Source organism: Hyperolius riggenbachi, chromosome 8 (assembly GCF_040937935.1).
Source record: "Hyperolius riggenbachi isolate aHypRig1 chromosome 8, aHypRig1.pri, whole genome shotgun sequence".
Taxonomy (NCBI): domain Eukaryota; kingdom Metazoa; phylum Chordata; class Amphibia; order Anura; family Hyperoliidae; genus Hyperolius; species Hyperolius riggenbachi.
Genome location: NC_090653.1, coordinates 96,409,009 through 96,436,014, shown reverse-complemented (window position 1 = coordinate 96,436,014; position 27,006 = coordinate 96,409,009). Strand labels below are relative to the sequence as shown.

The 27,006-nt window shown below is 41.3% G+C and overlaps 1 protein-coding gene across 4 annotated transcripts in view; it reads left to right on the top strand.

Annotated features, from left to right (window-relative positions):
- Window positions 1-22,893, top strand: part of LRCH2 (leucine rich repeats and calponin homology domain containing 2) — a 157,614-nt gene extending 134,721 nt beyond the window's left edge. For 3 of the 4 annotated variants that reach the window (XM_068250914.1, XM_068250913.1, XM_068250912.1), the window contains 2 exons: window positions 13,136-13,213; window positions 19,183-22,893. In XM_068250914.1, the coding sequence (XP_068107015.1) occupies window positions 13,136-13,213; window positions 19,183-19,302 (198 nt within the window). In that variant the 3' untranslated portion in view covers window positions 19,303-22,893. The remainder of the gene's footprint in view (window positions 1-13,135; window positions 13,214-19,182) is intronic. The other variant, XM_068250915.1, reaches the window with a different exon arrangement.
- The last annotated feature ends 4,113 nt before the right edge of the window (window positions 22,894-27,006 follow it).

Genomic DNA, 27,006 nt, shown 5'->3' with positions numbered 1-27,006 from the left:
TTTGCCTGAAATGTTTACACATTCTAAAGATAAGCTTTTTTTTTTTTTTTTTTTTTTTTTTTCATCATTCTAGTTTCCATGCTGTTGTGCATTCATTCGTTTGCATCATACACCTGGACCAGGTTTTAAAGTCAGACCTGAGTCCGATTACCTGATTTGTTTACCTCTTCTGATTAAGTAACTCCAAAAGCACTAAGGCAGAGAATTAGCCAAATAAATACAATATTTTAAAAGGCAAAAAAATGTATCCTATGCAAGACAGACACTCCAGGCCTTCAGCTGGCTGCATCAATCCCTGCCTTTAATAATGCAGTTCTCTGCAGCACATATATATATATATATATATATATATATATATATATATATATATATATATATATATATATATATATATATATATATATATATATATATATATATATATATATATATATATATATATATATATATATACACAGTGGAGGAAATAATTATTTGACCCCTCACTGATTTTGTAAGTTTGTCCAATGACAAAGAAATGAAAAGTCTCAGAACAGTATCATTTCAATGGTAGGTTTATTTTAACAGTGGCAGATAGCACATCAAAAGGAAAATCGAAAAAACAACCTTAAATAAAAGATAGCAACTGATTTGCATTTCATTGAGTGAAATAAGTTTTTGAACCCTCTAACAATAAAAGACTTAATACTTAGTGGAAAAACCCTTGTTTGCAAGCACAGAGGTCAAACGTTTCTTGTAATTGATGACCAAGTTTGCACACATTTTAGTAAAATGTTGGTCCACTCCTCTTTGCAGATCATCTCTAAATACCTAAGGTTTCGAGGCTGTCTCTGTGCAACTCTGAGCTTGAGCTCCCTCCATAGGTTTTCTATTGGATTAAGGTCCGGAGACTGACTAGGCCACTCCATGACCTTAATGTGCTTCTTCTTGAGCCACTCCTTTGTTGCCTTTGCTGTATGTTTTGGGTCATTGTCGTGCTGGAACACCCATCCACGACTCATTTTCAGTTTCCTGGCAGAGGGAAGGAGGTTGTCGTTCAGAATTTCACGATACATGGCTTCGTCCATTTTCCCGTTAATGCGATTAAGTTGTCCTGTGCCCTTAGCAGAAAAACACCCCCAAAGCAAAATGTTTCCACCCCCATGCTTGACGGTGGGGACGGTGTTTTGAGGGTCATAGGCAGCATTTTTCTTCCTCCAAACACAGCGAGTTGAGTTAATGCCAAAGAGCTATATTTTGGTCTCATCAGACCACAGCACCTTCTCCCAGTCACTCACAGAATCATTCAGGTGTTCATTGGCAAACTTCAGACGGGCCTGCACATGTGCTTCTTGAGCAGGGGGACCTTGCGAGCCCTGCAGGATTTTAATCCATTGCGGTGTAATGTGTTTCCAATGGTTTTCTTGGTGACGGTGGTCCCTGCTAATTTGAGGTCATTCACTAACTCCTCCCGTGTAGTTCTAGGATGCTTTTTCACCTTTCTCAGAACCATTGACACCCCACGAGGTGAGATCTTGCGTGGAGCCCCAGAGCGAGGTCGATTGATGGTCATTTTGTGCTCCTTCCATTTTCGAACAATCGCACCAACAGTTGTCACCTTCTCTCCCAGCTTCTTGCTAATGGTTTTGTAGCCCATTCCAGCCTTGTGCAGGTCTACAATTTTGTCTCTGACATCCTTGGACAGCTCTTTGGTCTTTTCCAAGTTGGAGAGTTTGGAGTCTGCTTGATTGATTGATTCTGTAGACAGGTGTCTTTTATACAGGTGACTAGTTAAGACAGGTGTCCTTAATGAGGGTGACTAATTGAGTAGACATGTCTAACCACTCTGTGGGAGCCAGAACTCTTAATGGTTGGTAGGGGTTCAAAAACTTATTTCACTCAATGAAATGCAATCAGTTGCTATCTTTTATTTAAGGTTATTTTTTTCGATTTTCCTGTGATGTGCTATCTGCCACTGTTAAAATAATCCTCCCATTGAAATGATACTGTTCTGAGACTTTTCATTTCTTTGTCATTGGACAAACTTACAAAATCAGTGAGGGGTCAAATAATTATTTCCTCCACTGTGTATGTGTATATATATATATATATATACCGTATTTTTCGGACTATAAGACGCTCCGGACCATAAGACGCACCTAGGTTTAAAGGACAAAAATAAGGGAAAAAATATATATACAACCCTGGTGCATCTATGGTACAGGGGCGTCTTGTGGAGCTTCTCCCAAGCTCCATAAATCTCCATAATCTCCCAGTTACAGTAATTCCTTCCCCGGTTACAGTAATCCCATAATTGAGGCAAAAACTGGTGCTATTGCTGACATGCTAGGTGTAGGGTGGGTGGGTGAGTGAGCGAGTGTAGTCTGTGTATATGAATGTGTGTGTGTGTGTGTGTGTGTCACGTGTGTGTGTGTGTGTGTGTGTGTGTGTGTGTGTGTGTGTGACACGTGTGTGTGTGTGTGACACGTGTGTGTGTGTGTGTGTGAGACACGTGTGTGTGTGAGACACGTGTGTGTGTGTGTGACACGTGTGTGTGTGTGTGTGTGTGTGTGTGACACGTGTGTGTGTGTGTGTGTGTGTGTGTGACACGTGTGTGTGTGTGTGTGACACGTGTGTGTGTGTGTGTGTGTGTGTGTGTGTGTGTGTGTGTGTGACACGTGTGTGTGTGTGTGTGACACGTGTGTGTGTGTGTGTGACACGTGTGTGTGTGTGTGTGACACGTGTGTGTGTGTGTGTGACACGTGTGTGTGTGTGTGTGACACGTGTGTGTGTGTGTGTGTGTGTGTGACACGTGTGTGTGTGTGTGACACGTGTGTGTGTGTGTGTGACACGTGTGTGTGTGTGTGACACGTGTGTGTGTGTGTGTGTGTGTGCGTGTGACACGTGTGTGTGTGTGTGTGTGTGTGTGTGTGTGTGTGTGTGTGTGACACGTGTGTGTGTGTGTGTGTGTGACACGTGTGTGTGTGTGTGTGTGTGACACGTGTGTGTGTGTGTGTGTGTGACACGTGTGTGTGTGTGTGTGACACGTGTGTGTGTGTGTGTGACACGTGTGTGTGTGTGTGTGACACGTGTGTGACACGTGTGTGTGTGTGTGTGTGTGTGTGTGTGTGTGTGTGTGTGTGACACGTGTGTGTGTGTGTGTGTGTGTGACACGTGTGTGTGTGTGTGACACGTGTGTGTGTGTGTGTGTGTGACACGTGTGTGTGTGTGTGTGTGTGTGTGTGTGTGTGTGACACGTGTGTGTGTGTGTGTGTGTGTGTGTGTGTGTGTGTGTGTGTGTGTGTGTGACACGTGTGTGTGTGTGTGTGTGTGTGTGTGTGTGTGTGTGTGTGTGTGTGTGTGTGTGTGTGTGTGTGTGTGTGTGTGTGTGTGTGTGTGTGTGTGTGTGTGTGTGTGTGTGTGTAGTGTATGAGCTAGACTCTGTAGGAGGACAAAGTGTGTGTGTGTACATTGCTTGTGTCTGTATGCGTTTGTATGTGCTGGTTTTTTTACCTCCTCTGCAAGTTTTAAAAGCAAGTTGATAATGCTGGGCACATTGACCTCTCCCTCCTATCCACTCATTTCTCAAAGCATCGGGTAAAAAAAGTGTGTAGATTTAACAGCTCTTACTTGCTGTATATCGGGTGAGGGGACAGACAGCGCTGAAGAATGTAGCAGCGTGCACGGAGAGGCTGTCAGCTGTCTGCAGGAAGATTTAGCAGCTTTTACCAGCCTGCCCACTGCCTAGGTCACGCTGTAATGTCGGGTGAAGGTAGGAAGAGAGAGTGGAGGAATGTAGCAACTTTAACTGAGAGGCTGTCTGATCGAAGATTTAGCAGCGTTTACTTGCCTGTCAGCTGCCGATGTAACTCTGTAATGTCGGGTGAATGGAGAGGATCTGAGCGGGCTGTTATAGCTGTGTGCACGGAGAGGCTGTGAGCTCAGGCAGACAAGATGCTTTCTGCAGACTATCTAATGCCAACTTGCCGGGTGAAGAGAGAGAGCTGAGCGGCGAGTGTAGCAGCTTGTGCGCATTGCATACAAGCTGCCTGCTACACTCACCGCTCATCTTTCTCTCTTCACCCGGCAAGTTGGCATTATATAGTCTGCACTCTGAAGGAAGCATCTTGTCTGCCTGAGCTCACAGCCTCTCCGTGCACACAGCTATAACAGCCCGCTCAGATCCTCTCCATTCACCCGACATTACAGAGTTACATCGGCAGCTGACAGGCAAGTAAACGCTGCTAAATCTTCGATCAGACAGCCTCTCAGTTAAAGTTGCTACATTCCTCCACTCTCTCTTCCTACCTTCACCCGACATTACAGCGTGACCTAGGCAGTATGCAGGCTGGTAAAAGCTGCTAAATCTTCCTGCAGACAGCTGACAGCCTCTCCGTGCACGCTGCAATATTAGCCCGCTCAGCTCCTCTCTATTCACCCGACATTAGGCAGCGGGCAGGCAAATAAAAGATACTGTATCTTCTCGCTGCAGACAGAGCTCCCAGCCTTTCCATCTGACACGCTCAGGATTAAAGATTGCCGCGGGAGACAATAGCACAGTCCAAATTTTGTAGCATTCGGTCTATAAGACGCACTCACTTTTTCCCCCCTATTTGGAGGAAGAAAAAGTGCGTCTTATAGTCCAAAAAATACGGTATATATATATATATATATATATATATATATATATATATATATATATATATATATATATATATATATATATATATATATATATATATATATATATATATATATATATATATATATATATATATATATATATATATATACATATATATATATATATATATACCCCATGATATATATATATATATATATATATATATATATATATATATATATATATATATATATATATATATATATATATATATATATATATATATATATATATATATATATATATATATATATATATATATATATACCCCATGATAAATGTACATAGCATTGCAGTGATGTTACAGTTGTAATGTTTGTACTTTTCTGGATTAGCCACATAGTATTACAAGCCTCTTCAAAAAACCACAGGGAAATTTGATGCAACTGAGCAAGTACCGTATTTTTTTTTTTATTTTTTTTAAAGGGGCACTATGGTGAAAAATTGTAAAATGTAAATTATGTGCAAACATAGACAAATTAGTACGTTTTTCCAGAGTAAAATGAGCCATAAATTACTTTTCTCCTATGTTGCTGTCACTTACAGTAGGTAGTAGAAATCTGACAGAAGTGACAGGTTTTGGACTAGTCTATCTCTCCATAGGGGATTCTCAGCAAGACTTTTATTCTTTATAAAGATATTCCCTAAAAAGGATTTCAACAATGATATGCTGGCCAGCCTCCCTGCTTGCTACACAGTTTTTGGGCAGTTGGACGGAGCACCTGCCATTCACTAAATGCTTTTGAAAATAAATCAATCCCTGAGAATCCCCTATGAGAAGATGGACTAGTCCAAAACCTGTCACTTCTGTCAGATTTCTACTACCTACTGTAAATGACAGCAACATAGGAGAAAAGTAATTTATGGCTTATTTTACTCTGGAAAAAAATGCACTTCTTATTTGTATATGTTTACACATATTTTAAATTTTAACATTTTTGCCATAGTGCCCCTTTAACTGTTGACCTTTAACAGCAACTGCAGAAACCGGTGCAATAAGCAAACAGTCCCAAGTCTCCTGGAAAATGTGTTGAGGGAAAATTTTGAACTCCCTCAAAACTCTTTAAAGAGATGGTAATCTGACTATAATGCTTGGCTTATGCAGTTGTTCTCCGATTTCAGGAAAGCCACAATTTCTTGGATTTCCATGGAAAACCATGTTTGCTTAATCTAAGTTTATGTGAGCAGTGTGTGTACAAGGTCACAGGATCTGAACAGTGTACTCTAGGCCTAGGAGATGCATTTGATGAAGTCAAGGGACCCTTCTGCTTGTTGACATTACTTCAGAGTTTTTAGAGTAGAAGACAAAACAAGATCACCAATCTGTTTTATACCATCTGGTAATTAAAGGAAAGGGAAGACAGGAAAAAGTCCCAGGGCGGTCAGGCAGGCGGGTGACAGGGTGATGTCACTGTACAGCTAAAATAATGTTTAACCGGTTATGGACCACGATAATGATCTATGCCTTGTGTATATCCTGTTATTCCTGCCAGGCCGTAGATTTCGATCATCCCTGCAGCTTGGTCTTGCTGTTCGCATCGCTGTACCCCGCTCACTCTACTGTCATGCTGACAGCAGAGCTTCCGCTTATCGGTCAGGAGACTATTTCATTGACTCCTGACCCCATGATTCCATGAGTCAATCACACCAATCACAGTACGAAATAGAAAGAGGATGGCTCTTGTCCTTAAAGGGAACCTGAAGCGAGGAAAATTATTTAAAATAAACACATGATGTAGCTGCAAATGAATATTACATACTAACCTCACCGTCAGTTCCTCTCAGAGGCTCACCATTTTCTTCTTACACTTATCCCTTCCAATTATGACAATATTTTGTCAGAACTGAAATATACCAGTTGCTGTCAGTTATATATCAGCAGCTGTCAGTTACAACTGAATATGCAAGGTAATGTCCATGTTTCCCTATGGGTGATGATATAGTTTAACAGTGTGCTGACCATGAAGCTGTTAGGGGGTAATGGCCATTTTTAAAATGGAGGACTAAGAAATCCATTGATCAGTGGACAAATGGGACACTGGAGAGGAGAATAAGGCAGAAAACCGAGAGCCCCAAATAGTGTAGTATGTATTGGATCAGGGAGGAAAAATGAAATGCAAGTATTAAACTTACAAACATGGGTTACCACCTAGGTAACCACTGTATAGGCAGGTAGGGAGATTAGGCCTGTCCCTACTCAGGACTAAGATGTCGCTCTCTGTAGATAGGAGAAAAGAGGGTGTACCACCCTTCCACCCGGGGTGGAGAACTTATTATAAAGATGTACAAAGGCGCCAAAAGAGTAAAATATACTAAAAAGTTTAAAATATTCAGGTGGTGGACCTGCCACACCAAAACACACGGTGCTGTCGTTTGAGGTTCAAACAATTTATTCACATACTCCTATAAAAAACTGCAACGCGTTTCACGGGCACAATCCCGCTTCATCAGGCAATCAATAAACGGAGTATCACACAGCTTAGGGTCCAATAGCAGCTTGGCAGGTCCATCACCGCCACCTAAATATTTTAAACTTTTTATTATATTTTACTCTTTTGGCGCCTCTGTACATCTTTATATGGAGAGGAGAAAGAGATTGAGGAGTAGACTACACAGGAGGTGGACCTGTGCATGAATATTTTGACTTTTTATTTTCAGTTCAGGTTCTCTCTAAAAGGGCACTATTGTGAAATTTTAGGCTTCCGGGCTACAGTGGGCTACTGTACTCGCCATTGGAAGCCAGCCTTACAGAACTGGCTTTTATCTCATACACGGAGTAGACAGAAAAAGTTGTTACAGGCACTATAAATGAATCTATCCAGCCGGCATTTGTACCCAGATATATTACCTAATATGTTTCTCTTACTATTAGAAACATGCTACTAGGGTTATCTCAGTAGACAAGTTTGCTGTAGTGCCCCTTTAAGGGACCAGAGCTGTCGTGTACTAAAATGGTTAAAACTGTATAACTGTTTTTCAAAGAAGGCTAATCCCTTTCCCTGCATACTTGCTTGTAATGGTCCTTAACATCTGAAATATAGCCATTCCCATCCAAGCAGACAGCATTGCATCATCCATTCTCCAGCCTTTTTTCCAGCTAGGTGGACAATGTCTCAGAGCTAAGGTAAAAAGTGATGGAGAGTCTCACTGGGTCCTACTGGGAGCGATTTTTGCAGCGATTGCCATTTGCCGGTGATGTGAAAAGCACAATATCAGATGATACCTATGGTGGTGGTCTTACTTGCAATTGCAAAAGGCTGCTTGCAGCATTCTGGGAGCGATCCCAGAACGATCACATCAATGGCTGCAGAATTGTGATTGCTCCGGAAATTGTGGACGTCCGCAATTTCGGAAATCACAGGGATTTGCGATCCCTTGCGAAAGTTCCTCCAGTGGGTCCCAGACTGCTGCTACACAACCTTTTGTGTGTATCCCACAATGTCGTGACACCCTGTCCTGTAGCCAGACCTCCTTGTATAGAGTAATTGGAAGGTGGGCAAATGGATTGCCTTGCCCCACCCCTCCAATAAGGAAGAGTGGGAGGGTGTCTGAGTGAAAGCAGGACAAGAGGGCAGACCCACTGATGGGATACAGTAGCACTATCCTCCAAATCATCAGACGCAAGCAGGGAGCTGCTGTGTGACATTGCCGCTGAATGTTAAAAGGACCACTATCGCGAAAAAAGTAGGTAGTTAAAATCTGACAGAACCTACAGGTTTTGGGCCAGTCCAACTCCTCATGGGGGATTCTCAGGGTTTTCTTTGTTTTCAACAGCATTTCCTGAACAGCAGTTGCAAAGTCTAACTGACAAAATAATGTGCAAGTGAGTAGGGCGGCTGGTGGTATCTCACTATTTTGGCAGCTAAACTGCTGTTCAGGAAATGGTGTTGAAAACAAAGAAAACCCTGAGGGCCCATCTTCACTTGAGCCGCACGGGTCTGCGAGATGCGCAGCGGCACTTCCGGGTCTGCGGGTACGCAGAGGAATCCCATCAGCTGTGCCATGTACGGCTATGGGATTCGCACCAATTCTGATGGAAATGCCGGCCAAATCGCTAAAGCAAGCAATTCAGCTGGTGGTGCCATTGTTCCTTATGGCAAAGTTTCCCCATGCAATTTGCCTGCGGGGAAACTGCGGATTCGGTGTGGAAACGGGCCCTGAGATTCCCCCATGAGAAGATGGACTAGTCTACATCCTGTCGGTTCTGAGAGGTTTTAATTACCTACTTTTTTAGTAGTGGTCCTTTAACCTTGTAAGGACCACAGGTTTATACCCCCCTAGTGACCAGGCAATTTTTTTTAATACAATTCAGCACTTTGCAACTTTAACAGTTTAGTGCTTGGCCATACAACTTACCACCCAAATTAATTTTACCTCCATTTTTTCCCACTAATGGAGCTTCCTTTTGGTGGTCTCTGATTGCTGCTGCGATCTTTATTATTATTTTTTTAATTAATAAAAGATTATCCTTTTTGTTAAAAAAATCCCCTATTTCTTTTATCCCCCCCCCCCCCCCCCCAATTAGCCCTAGACTGTGATACAAACACTACACTACCCACACATAGGCATCAGCATTGGGAGGTGTAGTTAAAGTGACAGGGCTGTCCCCTGTACTGTGCTAAATGGCAGCGCTGTACACCTATTTATTTGCTTTTTTTTTTTTACATTACAGCCTGGCAGCTCCGATTGCAGCTGGCAGGCTGATGACAGAGCCCCGCTTTGTTTACCCGCAGAGAACGAGCGAGCGTGGTTTCCCTGCTAACCTTGCCTCCAGGACTTTGTTACGCCAATCGGCGTTAGGTGGTCCTGTGAGCACCACTCTCCCATCGCCGATCAGTGTTAGCCAGTTGGGAAAGGGTTAGTAAGAATTATGAGCTTGTGGGGAATGGGCGTGTACTTGCTAAATACTGAATTAATAATCTTTCTGTATTTCCCTCTGACCTACTTTTCTGTAAAGGGCACATGCTGTCTACTTCAACTCTGAGTACAATCATGTGATTAGGACAGGAAAATGAGATGCTCTATACACTTTTTTTTACAAACACATGTATAGCATATAATTAGTATACTCCATGTACTGCGGACCTTTCCTGTTGAATAAAGGTTAAAGAACAACTCCAGTGCCCTTTTTATTGCAGGCCCTTCTTAAATCTTGGCCTTATCTTAAAGTGGAGGCCACCATATTTATTTACTTTTAAACATTACCAGTTGCCTGACAGCCCTGATGGTCTATTTGGCTGCAGTAGTGTCTAAATTGCACTACAAACAAGCATGCAGTTAATCTTGTCAGATTTGACATTAATGTCAGAAGCACCTGATCTTCTGCATGCTTGTTCAGGGTCTATGGCTAAAAATATTAGAGGCAGAGCATCAGCAGGACAGCCGGGCTACCGGTATTGATTAAAGTACCCCTGACCTCCCTTTACAATAGCATACTTTTACATTTTTTTTATTTGTTGTTGCACTGACACATTATTCACAGCACCTTCTCCCCCCCCCCTCCCCCCCCTCCGGCCCCCGTTCTCCCGTTCTGCTCAGACTAGAGCAGAATGTCAATGATGGGTGGGGAGGAAGTGACAGTACTTCCTCCTCTCTGCCCGTCATCAGTAACGCCCCTTGCACTCGCCACTATTAGTTCCTATGTGCACAGTGCGCTGCAGAGCTGCGCTGTACGATCTTGGGGTAATGTAGCTGGGAATGATAGTGTACTAATACAGCTAGTAGCATACTATCGTTCCCAGCTAAATTACCACACACAGCGCAGCTCTGCAGCGCACTGTGCAGATAGGAACTAATATCGACGAGTACAGGGGGCGTTGCTGATGATGGGCAGAGAGGAGGAAGTACTGATACTTCCTCCCTGCCCATCAGCAAGCTCTGCATCACGGATGAGCAGGGAGAGGATTGTGCTGTGACTCTTATGTTACAGCACAGATAATAAAAAAAAAGCACTAAAATCATTTTATTAAATAAAGTCAGGGGTACCGTACTTTACAAGGAATTAAATATGGCAGCATCCATATACCTCTCACTTCAGTTTTCCTTTAAAGAGAACCTGAACAGAGAATAAAAAGTTAAAATAACCGTACACAGGTCATACTTACCTCCTGTGTAGTCTACTCCTCAATCTCTTTCTCCTCTCCTGCGTCCCATTTGTTCACTGTGATCAAGGGAATTCTCCATCCTCCATTTTGAAAATGGCCATTACCCCATAACAGCTTCCTGGTCAGCACACTGTTAATCTGTAATATTGCCCACTTGAGCCGTAGGGAAACATGGACATTACCTTGCATATTCAGTTGTAACTGACAGCTGCTGATATATAACTGACAGCAACTGGTATATTTTAGTTCTGACAAAATATTGTCAGAACTGGAAGGGATAACTGTAAGAGGAAAATGGTGAGCTTCTGAGAGGAACTGATGGTGAGGTAAGTATGTAATATTCATTTACAGCTACATCATGTGTTAATTTTAAATAATTTTACTCACTTCAGGTTCCCTTTAAGGTTTATACACACAGACCGCAAGTACAATACCCAACAGCTGCTTTAGTCCATATAGAATTACAACTGATAAATATCTCCATTAAATAAGTTGCTAAGGTTTCCAAAAATATATTAAAAATGCCGTGGTTGTGTTTTTATTTAATGTTTTCACGCTTCACTCAGCAGAACGGTTATTTGAGAAATCTGATTTGGCGTCAGATATTAGAGCGAAAGCAGTAGAATATTTTAAAGCATGACCTTCTGAAGGTCATTTCCTCCATTACTGGAATGGTATAATGAACCTCATATGATGCAAAATTACTTTACTAATTGGCAAAATTCTTTATTTTACAGTGCTTAAAATCCCCTCCAAGCAAGTCATTTCATGTGATAGCTTAGTATAAGCTTACAAGTAAACTATTAATATGAGGAATGTCAGACATAAAGACTGATAACCGATACAACTTCTTGAATACCCAATAAGCTTGGGGTGACTAAGAACCACTAGGAAAGTAAAGTGGACTGAAAGAGACTGAAAAGCCCTCTTACTAAAAAGCAATGCTCAGTGTGATTTGCCTTCTTAAAACAGAAGGTATTTGCGATAATTCAGCTTTAAGTGAACTGTGGTTACCTATAATGCACCGCTGCTGAATATGCAAATTATCTATATGCCCCTGAAGCCAGGCTTATATCCAGAACCCCTGGTGTATAGTACACCTACAGCTTTAAATTTTACAGAGCCACATCAATACCACATGTAGAAAGCCTGGTTCAGACTGTTGATCCTCCTCAGTACATAACAGGGATTGATATGGCTCTATGGGATAGGGCTTGGACCAGTACAACAGAGTAACCAAGCAGCTCAGGGTGACCCAAGCTACTAGGTAAGTATGGGGAACTAAAAGGGACCGAAAAGGCCTCCTACTAAAAAGCAATGCTTAGTGTGATTTGCCTTCTTAAAACAAGGAATATGCGATAATTCAGCTTCACAGTGATAACATTGCTTTATCCGTTGACCACCCAGTCTCTTTTTGTTTTTCCAATATTAAATTGTTTTTTAATTTTGTACAAAGTACGACAAAGGCTCAATAGAAAAATGTTTGAATGTGTAAGTTTTATTAATAAAACTTTGAACTAAAACCAAACCGGATGACAGATTAAGAAACGTGCTATACAGCGCTCAGTCTACAGTTACAGGAAAGCTAAATCAATGGGGGAGGGGGCTGCTTCTGGGTAATGCAGAATATACAAGAGTGAAGTCTGCTACTTTTCACTTATCAGTAACCATGTCCTCCACTGGTCTGTTACCAATCAAGCTTCCTGATACGTGTACTTTTGGGCGCCCTATATATGATGCATTTCTACTTAGTGTTTGGGATGATTAGAGATTGAAGGCTCCCACACACAGTAGGAAGTGGAGTGGCAGGCCAGAGCAGTGATCAAAGAGGTGGAGTAGCAGCCAAAACCTTATGAAGCTCAATTCACTAAGCTTCACTGCTTTTGGTAATGCAGAAAACCGCAAATTTTTTAGTTTTTTTCGATTTAAATTTATGATCAGGCTGACATGTTGGGGCCTTCGAACTCCAGCAAATTCGATCTCCGTGATCATATCTGCTGGGGAAAATATGATCAATGAAATTCCAAATTTAAAATATCCGTAAATTGGATCTCATTGATCATTTTATAAACCTATATCAGCTCTACAAGGGGATTTTCAAAGACTGAGCAAGATGCGATTGACAGCTCTTCAAACCCAACATACCACAACACACTCAGTTCAGTACTGCACCCCCGTAGACAAAAGCACATGAATCTTAGAGAAATAGACTTCTCTTTGATAGATGGCAGGTACATTCATATAGAGGAAAAAGCATTAATTAGTGTAACTTGAGTTTTAAAACACCTGTCATAAAACACAACCTCAACTTCTTGGCAAAAGCCGTGTTATCTGAATGTTTACTAATTGTGTGTGTCCATTTTTGTAGCCTAAACTCAGCATGGCGAAATGCAGACGCAATGTCGAAAACTTCTTGGATGCGTGTAAGAAACTCGGAGTCCCACAGGTGAGCGCTCCTTTCATGCTTCTCCAACAACTACAACACCTGAAGCTTGCAGATATGTAACTTTCTGAAGTGGTGTTGTTTAACAGGCGCTCAAAACAAAGTCCTGCCAGCATCTCTGAGGGGGTCTTGTATTTTTCTGTGAAATCAATTTTTCCAATAACAAAAGTTTTTCTTGAGAACACTAGCACATTGTTGACCAGTTCATCTTAGCAGCTTTAATCTGATGTTTTATGTTGTGTGCCTTATGCAGAGAGTCTGTACGAGGAAACTGTGCTGGGAGCCATGACTCGCTAGCAGGAGCAGGGAGCCAATAGAAACAGCCCCTGTTCTCCTGCAAGTCTGAGTGATGGAATCTGATAGGACCCGGAGCCTTCTCACGCGGGACAAGCTTTTAAACCCCCCGGGCAGCAGCAGATTGAGAACGTAACAACACAGGCTTCCCCTGAATTCCTAAGGTACATACACACGTCTGATTTTTCCAAACGACCTGTCGTTCGGACTGGTCGTTTGTACGTCAAATCGGGCGTATGTACAAACGGTCGTTCGACTGATGAGACTCATTTTGACTTGATGGATCCGCCAAGCGGGTCTGTGAAAACCAGCCTTATCAGCCGAACGATCATTTGTACACACGCCTGATTTGACATCCAAACGACCAGTCCAATTGACCGGTCGATTGGAAAAATCAGACGTGTGTATGTACCTTTAGAATGTTTGGCTGTTTAACCTTTTGGATTCCTGTTTGAAGATGTGTAGGAAGTAGAGGGGAAAATCACCCATCAGTAGGGCATGTGTAAAGTTTCTTGAAGTTCTTCTAAGCTGTGGCAATTAAATAGTATTAAGAAAGACTAATAGACAAAACATGTTCAACTAAAGGGATGTCGGGATACTTTGCAATGCTCTCACTGCACGGAACAGCTTGTAACACAGACACACTCCACACTCCTCTGCTGTTACCGCAAAGGTTTTTTTCAATAAGCTTCGGTAATTTACCAAACTTCTACCGCACCTTTGAATTTTTATGAATTGGCACACAAAAGTCTAAAATACCGAATGATGTATTTTCCCGACTAGATTTTTTTTTTTTTTATCTGCACAGCCTTTTCTAAATGGACTCCAATGGCTTTTTTCATCTTTAATGTGAAGACAATATGACATTAATGGTGCACATATATGGCACAATTTTTGCCATTCTTTTCAATTAGATAATTTAGTTTGATTTTTCCATTGGATCAAATTTAAAGAATTTTCCAACATGTCTGATCGGATTTTTATTAAAAAAAGGATAATAGTTTGTTTTTCTTTATTGAAAAAAATATTTTCGAATTTCGATTTGATTTTTTTTGGGGGGGGTCGAATAAATAGGAAAATCAAATGTTTTTATTGTACCATGTATGGGCACCATTACAAAGAACAGTTTTCACTGTGGACATTACTACAGAGGACTGTGCCCAGCACATCCAACATACAGAAACAGTCCTCACTGGCTGTAATCCTGTGACTGCAAAGTTTTCAGAATGATAGAAAGCAGAAATATAGCATCAAATAGTGTGTAAATAACTCATTCGCTGCTGTTCTTGTGTCTCTCTGCCTCCGCCTCTCTGCCGCAGTTCTAGAGTAAACAGAGATTGCAGCCAGGAAGAGCTAATTCTGAATGGGGGGTTTAAGCATGCAAGTACAGGAATAAAGTACAGGTTCTTCGCTTAAGATTCTTTCTCTGTAGCTGAAAAATATCTCAGCTGTTGTCATATGATCTGTGAGAAAGCAGTGTGTTGGGGAAGAGCAGAATTAAATAGCAAATCATTCCTCTGTAAATACTGAGAAGTAGCACCTATCTACATGGTACAGCTCTGGCCCGGACTCTGACTTTGTTACAAAAATCTGATACACAAGGTATTCCTTTCACAGGCTCTGATCAGATACATCTGAAAAGCTTTTTATTGTTACTGACTAAAAACTGTATAGGTATGTGGGGTTTACAGAATGACAGTTTCTTTGATAGTTCCTCCTTAAAGTCGCACTCCCCTCTGTGTAACAGTGCAAGCGTTCAGTGTGGCCCACGCCTCCGTAGTATCACGGAGCTGCTCGTGAATGGCTTTTTCACTGTGCACAAGTGCTAAAGAGCTACTGTGCAGGTTCAGCTGTCTGTGCTCCTGCTAGTGGGGCTAGGAAGAGGGTCACAGCTGGCAGCAGAGGGGTCCAGCACAGCATTTGGAGGCTTCCCCCTTCTGGCGTAAGTATGGTTTTATTTTTAAAGCTTCAGGATGACTTTTTAAATGAGCCAGAACAAAATGTTCAGGCATTTATTCATGGTATAGAATTCAATGTGAAGGTATGCATTAATCACAGCGTAATATAGGAGAAACTGCAGTGAAAGGAATATGGGAGCAGGGAGAAGGCACAAACTGGCAAAACAGCCATTTCATGTGCTCCGGGATGCTTGCTCATGTGCTTGTCTGGACAATTTGGTAGACCGGCTAGCACCAGAAAAGTACTCCCTGGGTACCGCCCATTGGGACTGCCCACCTGTTGTAGGGCTGTGGATGGTATTGATCAGTGTTGCAACATATTAATACAAAGTGTGCGATTGTATGAAAACATTGTTGCAGTACCCCATGTGTGACATCACAAACTGACTTAAAAGTATACAGAACACAGGTTAAGGCCTGGGACCTATTTTCAGCCTATTTGCTGGCCTTTTGGCTAGCGTTTGCTTTTTAAAAAAACGCTCTCTCATTCAAATGAATGAGATTTGCAGGAAAATAGGTGCGATTTAGCAAAATCACAGCGAAGTAAATTAGAGAGCATTTTTTTAAATGCAGACACTGACAAAAACATTGCAATGGGTGCCAGGCCTAAGAAACAACTCCTCAGGATAGATTGGGTTAAATAAAGATTTCCTTTCAGGCGGGATGGACACCCACAGGGAGGGAGGAAGTAGGTAAGAAAGTCCAGAAATCTCAGCAAACAAGTGTGATCTGTGTAGGAAACCAAAAAAAAGTATGTTATGTCGTGTTTGTGAGGGAAAAAATGAAGAGTAAATGGAAACATGAACGCCTGTTTATTTGTTCCGCAAATATTTTGCCGTAAGTTTGTAGAATCCTCCCTTTCCTGCAGTAATAAAAATGATCCTTTGCTTTATGCTTTCTCACTCATCTGCTACAAGTATGCAGACTGGTTGTCTGAATTTCACTCAGAATTTGCTGACCTGCTGAGTTGTTAGACATTTAGGAATTGCTGTGAGCAGACAGCATTGCAGCAGGACACCTGCCTTTCCTGGAAAATAGCCCCTCTCTTTTATGACAAGTTTAGGTAGCCTATTGTTCTTGGAAAAAAATATTCTTCAAGCTTTTTTTTTTTTTTTTTTTTTTTTTTTTGAGACTCAATGATAAAAATATTTGCAGGGAAAAAGGTTATATCCTTTCCCCCCTTAAAGGAAACCTTAAAGGAGAACTTCAGCCTAAACAAACACACTTTCATTAAGTTACAATAGTTATGTTAATTATAATAGGTAATACAATCTCTTACCCACCCTGTTTTAAAAGAATAGGCAAATGATTGTGATTTCATGGGGGCAGCCATCTTTTTGGTTGAAAGGAGGTGACAGAGAGCATGAGACACAGTTCCAACTGTCCTGTGTCCTGATCACCCCTCCCAGCTGCGTGCGCTAGGCTTCAAAGCTCAAATCAGAATCAATTTTATTTCGCCAAGTAAGTTTGCACCTACAAGGAATTTGTCTTGGCAGTTGCTTAACAAACACAAACAAAAACAATACAAGGGCAGACAGTGTGTATATTACAAGTCAAGGACATTATAAGTATAGTGGCAGTAAGCAATGTGAGAATTGTTCATTTACAGTTCTGTGCTGGTTACTATCAAGTCCTGGCAGCTCTAACCGTGGTTCAGCATTAAGTATGGCTACCGCTTGAGGAAAAAAGCTGTTTTTTTATTCAAAATAAAAAATAAAAAAAAATTGCGCCAACACAGTAGAACATCATCATCAAAAATCCCATCATGCTTTGCACAGCATCAGGGGAAAAATGCCCAGGCAGATTTCTTTGATGAGGCGGAGCTTAGCTTCTGTGCAGCTCAAAATGAGGCTTGGGTAAAAAAAACAAAGTTCTGATGCTATGAAACTGTTAAAGAAATACCAAGTCTTTTCAGTGCTGCTGAGTAGATTTTTAGTCTGGAAAGAACAAGCGACACCCATGCAAACCTAGAAATAAAAAACACATATATAAGTAGATAAATACTAGTTCTACCTACTTAACAGATGTATTCTGCTATCTGCATAAAGATTCCTGGGAATTATGATTCCTATTCTAGGCAGTGGCCATCTTGCTAAGCTAACACTGACATCATATCCTCCCTGACTCTTTCTCTCCCCCCCCCCCCCCTCCCCCAGCATTCAACTGTTTGGCACTGACTACTAAAGGGCCAGTGCTCCTAAAGTATGTGATAACTCCAAACCATAACAGCAGAAAAAGTTTTCAAAGTTTTGAATGCAGGATTAGCATCTTTATCACTTAATACACTCAGTTGCTGTTGAAATTTGATTTTTATGGTGACCATACCGCTTTAAGTGACACGATGAGATGGACATATGTATGTACAGTGCCAAACACATAAATATGCGGTTTTGCATTTCTTCGTTCTCTGCCTGAAAGAGTTAATATTCAGCTATGCAACGGACAGTTTTTCTCCAGTGGGACTACTGATAGGAAATTACAGCCATAAAATACTTTGCTCTAGGAAGCCCAGTTCTCTGCCAGGAGGGAGTAGATAAAAAAGGTCAATAGTCCATATATTTGAGCACTCTGAGACACAGAGACAGACTGTTACATTCGTGCAAAAAGGTGGCTGTTGCGCTCCTCACTCAGTATGACCTGAACTACAACCAGGTGGATCGCAATGCACTATGGGGGGTATCAATACCCTAACAGTATATGTAACGTGCACTGCGCTAACACCCCAGATAGTATACATGTCAATGCTCAAGTCCATCCAGTGCAGAAGATCAAATTCCCAGTCTTCTCAAGACAATATTGTATATGTGCAAGTACGCTTACCAACAGTGATGGCTGATTTAATGACAGATCAGCATATCAGGCACAGTATGTCACAGGGATCTTCAAATAACTCCTTGCAATCAGCAGTCTTCCCTAGCTATAGCTCAGCAAGACAAAAAAACAGGCAGACAGCGCGATCCAGCTTAAAAAAAACTCGTGTCCACCACCACACCTGTGAATAGTGTGTCCCAGCCATCAACTAAGCTAAGCCGACACAACACCTTCCAACACTTCTCATTCCACTGTTGTGGCTTTCCGCACGGAGATAGGCGAAAATAGACTATCTCCGTCGGGTCCGCTCTACTGCGCAGGCACTGGAGACTTGCGCCTGCGCAGTAGAGCGGCCCGACAGTGATCGGCTATTTCCCCCATCTCCGAGGCGGAGAGCCAATACTGTGCCTGCGTAAATATTTACATCCCCGCTGTTCGGGGAGCTTTATCGCCGCTGTGGGACCGAGGAGAACGGGGGAAGCCTCAATAGGATCCAGAGGCTTCTCCCACCCGAGGTGAGTACCCCCCAGGGGAGGTCTTTTTTCGTTACAGGTTTTCGTTAACGTTGCTATCCGTGGCTCCGGTTTTGATCAGGTTTTAAAAAGTGGAGCAAGGGATACGTTTCCGTACCTAGTGTGAACCAGCCCTAAGACATCTAATAAAAACAATTGAAACCTAGCTGGCACTGGCTTGTAGCTTTAAAAACAAAATGGCTGCCAGTCTAAAGATTAAGCTGCAAAATGAACTATGTATGTATTTTTTTTTCTAGTGTTTCTGGATGTTCTGACTACTGTGCATAAAACTACTTATGCATCTATGCAAGCCTCTATAGCGTTACAAAAAATGTGGGTACTATATGAATAAAAAATAATAGATATGTTGTAGTAATTTCTGTTTTGTCTTTTCCAGGACAAGCTGTGCTTACCCCACCACATCTTAGAGGAGCGAGGCTTGGTGAAGGTTGGAATCACAGTACAGGCTCTGTTAGAACTTCCATTGCTGAGAGCCTCACAACTTTCTTCAGTGTAACCCCGGATTTTAGCTCCAAGACTTACTAGGACTTAACCTCAAGTATGGACTCTTCTGAGATGGACCCCTCTGACGTTACATTAGCCCTAAAAGGGAATTGTTCAGACCTACTGTATTTTCACTAATTCTAGTGAACCACAGTGAACTATTTTACATTTCACATATTTTTAGATATTCCTGTCGGTAAAATGCATCTGTGACTGCATAGGTGTCTTTCTGCATGTCCATGTGTATGTGAATATATGTAATATATTCACAAGCACGCTGTATTAACAAGATCAAGAGAACCTTCAAGAGAACCAGTTGGCTGCCGTCATAATATTGCCTTACGGTGGTGCTCTGTGTAATAGATCAAGTACACTGAGGTTCTTGGTCATAGGACGTTTTTGTATGAAGCGGGTGAGGGTGACAAATATCAGACAATTTGTAACAAATATAGGGCACATCTGCAGGATTTCTTAAATTTTGTAACCTTGGTATGAAATCAAGGCCTTGGTGTCTGGGAGTAATAATTGTGAAGGCTCATCAAGACATCAAGTGCAATACAATGTCCTGACTGTGTCCTGTGAGAACAACCAGAGCCACAGTTATCTCAGCAGTGAGTATAGAAAGTCAGTCATGGACTGCATAGACCTTTTCTTTCTTCACACTTGATTTTTTAGTTTCATAAAAAGACCATAAAGGCTTGAGAATATACTTTTGCACCTTTGCCAACTAAATTGTACTGGCTCCTTGGTTTACAAAGTTTGAAATGGTACCTCATTGTCCTTTCACAATGTATTACACGAAAGGATAACTTCACTAGCAAAATTCTGATGAGAATGCCAGTCTTAGCCGCCAACAGCCACCAGTACCGGCTCGCCACACCAACAATTGGGAGCAGGGGCTGAGTGATTAAAGCAGGTCTTTCTTTGTTTACATCCAGCGCTACTGCTCCATCCTGATCCCTGGGTGTACTTTTCAGTAGAAAGTAGACAGCCTCGCTGTTGAAATGAATAGAGAGACCGTTTGTTACCTGCTCAACAGCAGTACCGATGACTAGAGGGAACAGTTTGAGTAATGTAAACAAATTAAAGCCTCATTCATTATGCTGAGGCGAGTGTTATGGATATCTATAAAGTACAGTTATTCTTTAAGGTACCACTATCGTGATTTTTATTTTTTTTTTTATGTATGCACAGACTTATGAGAAGTACATATCTATCAGATTAAAATATGCAGTAGCAAGTCAAAATCTGACAGGTTTTGGACTAGTCCCATCTCCTCATGGGGGATTCTCAGTATCTCCTTTTATTTATTACAAAAGCTCTCCTTAGAAAGGACCTTTACAAAGATGTTGGCCATCCAATAAGTCCTTTTGAAAATAAAGAATCCCCTGAGGGAGATGGGCTAATCCACACATTTTTACTGCCTATTGTAAGCGAGAGAACCATACAAGAAAAGTAATTTATAGTGCATTTTAATCTGAGAGAAACATACTGCCTACATGTGTGTATATGGATTTTAAATTTTATATTTTTTTCAGTAGGGATTCCTTTAAAGAGACACTGAAGCAATTTTTTTTAATATAAATGAATTAGGTGTGTAGTATGGATAATTACTAGAACATTAGTTGCAAAGAAAATATTCTCATATTTTTATTTTTAATTATATAGTTTTTTTTATAACATTGCATTATTCTCTAATACTTGCAATTTACACACTACTTAGCATTCAAAATGATTTTACAAATCAGGCTAGTGAACTTTTGAACTGTCCTCTGCAGAAAAAAAAACAATACAGTGCCAGACACTTGAGATAATAAGCTTCAGCAGACAGCTCTCTGCGACTTTAAAGAAAACCTGTACTGAGAAAAACCTCCCCTGGGGGGGATACTCACCTGGGGTGGGGGAAGCCTCCGGATCCTATTGAGGCTTCCCCCGTCCTCCTCGGTCCTATGGCGGCGGAGATCAAGCTCCCCGAACAGCGGGGATGTAAATATTTACCTTCCCGGCTCCAGTGCAGGCGCAGTATCGGCTTTTCACCTCAGAGATAGGTGGAAATAGCGGATCGCTGTCAGGCCGCTCTACTGCGCAGGCGCAAGTCTCCTGCGCAGTAGAGCAGACCCGATGGAGATCGGCTATTTTCGACTATCTCCATGCGGAAAGCCGCAACAGCGCCCCCACTGGAGCCAGGAAAGGTAAATAAATCAGCGCTCGTCGAGGGAGGATTCCAGGACACTTCGGGAAAGCCAGCGCTGGATTGCCTGCAGCTACAGGGGAAGGGGATGCATCATTGGAACCCTGAGGCCTCCCCCTCCCGAGGTGAGAACCCCCCAGGGTAACTTTTTTTTTTTTTGTTACAGGGTCTCTTTAAAGTCGTGGCGCTCAATGGCTCTTTTGCATAGATAACTGGAGTTTCTTAACTCTGCCTGTACTGGAAACAATATTAGACTTATGTCTCTGCTCCTTATGTTTTATTTCTTAGCCGTACTACACAAACAAATCATTAAATCATAATTTTTTTTTTCTCTTCAGTGTCTCTTTAAGGTGGCACAGTCTATTCACTTCAGCAAGAAGACAGTACAGTAAAAACCCAATATACTTTGTTTTTTAATGAGGGAAGGATATTTTTCCATCCTTTCTTTGGTCAATCTTCATAATGTGAAGTTACAAACATCAGATGATGTTGATAGGCTAATAAGAGAGAGGGCTCTTTTCTGCTCTGTTTAAAATCTTGGGGGACACGGCACAGTTAAGTGGTTTTTATGAAAACTGTTATTTTAACCCTGTACATTTTTTTTGTTGGCAAAGAGCTCTGTAATGTGTGGCAAGGTGGCACGATGTATAAACATAATATATTTTATGGCTGCTTTTAGAATCGGTCCGTTAAATCTCGGTGATTTGTTCAGATGCTTAGGACATGATCTATAATATAATCTGAAGGACTTTTAAGACTACAGCTGAGTGGTTCTCTTTAGGGTTTTCTTCTAATCCTGTTATAGTGCTTTAGAACTGTGTATATAATCCGAGCTAGCCCTTGTAGTTTATTTTTGAACCAGTGGATTCAGTTTAATGATCAGTTTTGAGGTATTATTTATTGCACTTAATGGTAATTTATATACTTTTGGCATCTTCAGTATTTTGATTTTGTGATTTTAGTGACTAAGGAAAAAAAAACTGACCTAATTTCTCTGGGTTTTATATGTATATATTTGTAATTTTTAAGTATTATTTTTATAGTCTGAGTTGGTGCCAAATTATGTTTTCTTTTCTTTGGTTTTAGACTGTTTACATGTGAAAGTGCCTGTGTAACTGACCTTTATAGAGTCCAAACTTCCACAGTATGAGCGGAGACTTCCTGATGTCAGTTTTGTAATGGCGAGATTTAACAGGGTTTCACATATTCTTAATTTATTTGTTTTTGTTATGCTGATATTACGTTGTAATGTGACATTTTGAGTTGATGGCTGAGCACTGGATTTCTATTGTAAATATTTTTTTTATAGATTTGATTTTAAGCTACAATTCTGTTGAAAGACTGGATCTTTGATTTGCTCGGGAAAACATTCCTAACACATTTCATTATTGGAAGTAAAGTTCTTTTTTATATGAATACCCAACAATTTGTGTGAATTGGAAACTTATGTTCTTGTATGTTTGAATGTAATCAAGTTATGCAACAGTCTCTCTACCAGAATAATCTTACCAGGGAGTCAACCGGAAGCATGTGGATCCACCAAAGAGGCCAATATCCAAAAAATCTGCGTCTTCACCTGTATTTCCACAGTGTGCTTTTTTTTTTTTTTTAATAAAGAGACACTGAAGCGAGAATAAATCTCGCTTCAGCTCTTATATTCAGCATGGGCATGTGTGCCCCTGCTAAAACGCCGCTATCCTGCGGCTAAACGGGGGTCCCTTACCTCCCAAATCCCCTCCGTGCAGCGGGGGATCACTTCCGCATTGAGGCATGGCTAATGGCTGCAGCCCTGCCTCACGCGTCTGTCAGCGCGTATCTCCACCTCTCCCCCGCCCCTCTGTCTTCCTTCGCTGAGAGGAGCGGGGTAGAGGCGGCGATGCGCCGCTGATAGACGGCGCTGAGAGGCAGGGCTGCAGCCGTTAGCCCTGCCTCAACAGCAGCAAAATCTACAACCAAGTTGGTCGTAGATTTTGCAGGGGGGGATTTGGGGGGTAAGGGACCCCCGTTTAGCCGCTGGATAGCGGCGTTTTAGCCTGCTGAATATATAATTTAAGGATTGAAGTTAACTTACAGACAGAAGAGTTAACTTTAGGCTTGCTTGAGGTAAAATGTTTCCTGAATACGACATGCCTCATCACCATGGTGACCACTCTAGAAACGTTATTAAAGACAGGAGATAAGCTTAGTGAATTGAGGCCTATAGAGACCCTTGTCTGTTATCAGCAAAACAACTTTTTTTTTTTTTTTTTTTTTTTTCGAACCACTGAGCTAAAAAGAATCTGTGGCATGAAAAACACAACTGGTTTCACTGTTTGATTTTAAGATATTTGCAGGCATCCTGTGGGGAAAGACATAATTTGGCGGTTGAATTACGCTGTTTTACAGGGATTTGTGCTCAGTCTTTTGACGGTGCCCAAATTACTGTCCATGCGCCTCTTTAGCTGTAATTCCCATCTCTGGTGCTGTTTTTGCATAATTTTTTTGCAGCGCTCCCATTTTTACACAAGCAGGTGAACCTTGGGCCTAATGCTGACACATACAAACACTGATGTCTCATGCCCTGTTTGTCTTTAGCCATTTAGCTGTGAAGCTTTGGGAGAGCATGACCTCCACAAAAAACAGCATCCTGTAAACAAGTGTACATTGACATTTCCTTACAGGCCTGCATTCATATATAAAAGGTCACACTGCACAGAGGAACTTGCTGCCCAAGAGGTGGTTGTAAACACAATGGGCAATGTTGCACTTGAGGGCATTGTGGAAGGGGGGAGCATGAAGACTAAGCGGTGGCTGCAAATATAATAGGAAGGTTGCACATGGAAGACGGAACAAGCTGCACAAGGGGCTGCCATACATAAAGGAAGTATTTGCTGTGCATGTAAGAGTGGGTAGCAAATGGAATTGCACATTGTACAAAAAAACGTGCTGATCAAGCGGTGACTACACATAGCAGAAGGAGCTACTCAAGTATTGGAATATGGAAAATGTGATACAAATAAATTCAGAATATTCATTGAATCTAATGAGAATTGCATGTTGGATGGGCACCTTTACATACAAGCATCCTGTAAGTAAACACTTAGTTCCCCATAGAAATGATACATTTTTCTGAATGGCCTCTTGAGTTTTTGACCAGCTATAACCCATTTGTAGTGGCCATACAGTAGATAACTGAGCCTTTCAAATTAAAAAGGCTGACATTGAACTTTAAAGTGAACCTGAGGTGCAAATAAACTGATGAGCTAAACAATTGTATTTATACTCTTAAAAATGTCATATTCCAAAGTTTTTTTTTGTATTTTATATTTAACCACTTACACCCTCAGGGTTGTTGCAAGCAATTTTTACATTTGTGTTCTTCCTATTAATTTACCAATAACTTTATCACTACTTATCACACCGAAATGATCTATTTCTTTGGGGGTTTTTTTTCCCAGCAAGAAGTTTTGAATCAGGATGATACAATTTATTGGCTAACATAAAAGAATAAGAGTTTCGGCTTTTGCTTTTACTGATGGGTAACGAGGTACAATACTCTGCTGGTACTACTTTGTTTTTTTCAGGATACATTAGGCTTTTTGGTGGTGATTTTTTTTTTTTTGTAATTTTTTTATTCTCTATGCTTTTTAAAGGTAGAGGGAAAAAAATACACTATTACTCCATTTCCTTCCACTGTAGATTTAAAATACTACTGTAGATAAACCCCACACATTTTATTTGCCAATCTCCTGGTAATTCAACATTTAAATTATGTCCCTAGTGCAGTGTATGGGGAGAATATATTATTTAGAAATAAAGGTGTATTTTTTTCTATTCTGTGTTTTTTTGTTTGTTTTTGTTTTCTCATTGTGCTCTAGCAATAACTGCAAGACATTATTTGCAAAAATATCAGTAATATACCATCATGGCATACATAATTAAAAACTTCCTAAGGTAAGAGTTTATGTATTCTATTTTAAATTCAGTTGCTTTGTATTCTTTTTAGAAGCTTTTTATTTTATTACAGAATATATAAAAAATGTTATTACTTTTGATTGTTTGTCACTAAAAACACACAGGGGAAAGAAGTGCCCAAGATATGATGAAACTGAAATCGCTCTGCGAAAGCGCTTATAAAAGTTATTTTCTAATCACAAAGCGCAGGGAAAAGCAGAGGAAAAACTCTTTATACATCGCTCAGCGCTTGTGATAGCGCTGGCGATTTATGATGTGAACAAAGCCTCCAAATGTCACCTTGTAATAAATGTCAGAATGTAAATCAGGGAGAGGAAAGACTTTACAAAGGGAAAACACTGACTAAATTTTTCCTTCACAATTATTGTAAAAATGAAGCACTTTTTATGACATTCTTTTCGCTGGAGTTCCTCTTTAAGTCCTGACTTTCACTTGCTTATCTGAATGTTTAACTCAAGCAGAAAAAAATAGCACAGTCCAGTTATTTTAATGCTTGGCGCTTTACATACACAAATCTCTGTCAACTCAGGTACACTTTAAGATGTGTAAACACGCTAAGCACTCTTTCACTGGGATAATTTATGGTTATTTCAGCTGAGTGTAATGTTTACAGCTGCCCCTGACATCATTTAGCGACCCTCTGCATTGGATTTCTAAAGGATGACAAACCAATGCATTGTGCTCTTATCCCTACACCACAGGAGACCGCTTGCTTTATGGCATTTTCCCACCTATTCTCTTCCTAGAACAGCACATGCTGCTCAGCTGTCTGTGTGGCCCTGTTTCCTGAACTCTTAGAGAACACCTGAAGTGTAAAGCATATGAGGCTGCCATATTTATTTCCTTTAAAACCATGCAAATTGCCTGGCTGCCCTGCTGATCTTTTTTGGCAGCAGTAGTGTCTGAATAACACACCTGAAACAAGCACGTGACTAATCCATACTACAGTCTGATCTACATGCCTGTTCAGGGTGTACGACTAAGGGCCCGTTTCCACTAGAAGCGGTGTGATGCAGCTACATAGTCGCTGAAACACATGTGCTGAAACGCATGCACGGCAATGGAATAGTTTCCACCGCATGCATGTTGTGCAGAGCGGTGCGGAGCGATCCGAGAATTTGCAGCATGCTGCAGATTCTCATACGACCGCAGCCGCGTCCCATCTCTTCAGTTTACTTCTGCATCGGGAGATGTGGAAGTGACTCGATGCGGCTAGGTAGCAGCATTCGCATCACTATGGCCATGGAAAGGGGCCCCTAAAAGTATTGGAGGAAGAGGATCAGTAGTACAGGCAGGCACTTTGTATTGTTCAAAAAAATTGTCCGCTTCCAGATCTCTCACGTCAGGTGTGCAGTAAGGTTAGGTGCATGTGTGTACTGTCATCACAGTCTGTTATATTGGCCAGCAGGGGGAGGCTGGCCAGGTTGCTGGTGATACCAGAGACTCTCCAGCTCTGTGGGTCTGGGGGCATTTGGCCACATGCTGGTGGTGATTCAAGAACCTTTGGAGGTTGGGTCCATCAAAGAAATGCTGGGACAGATGAAGATTCATTGAACATCCGGAACCAAAGGG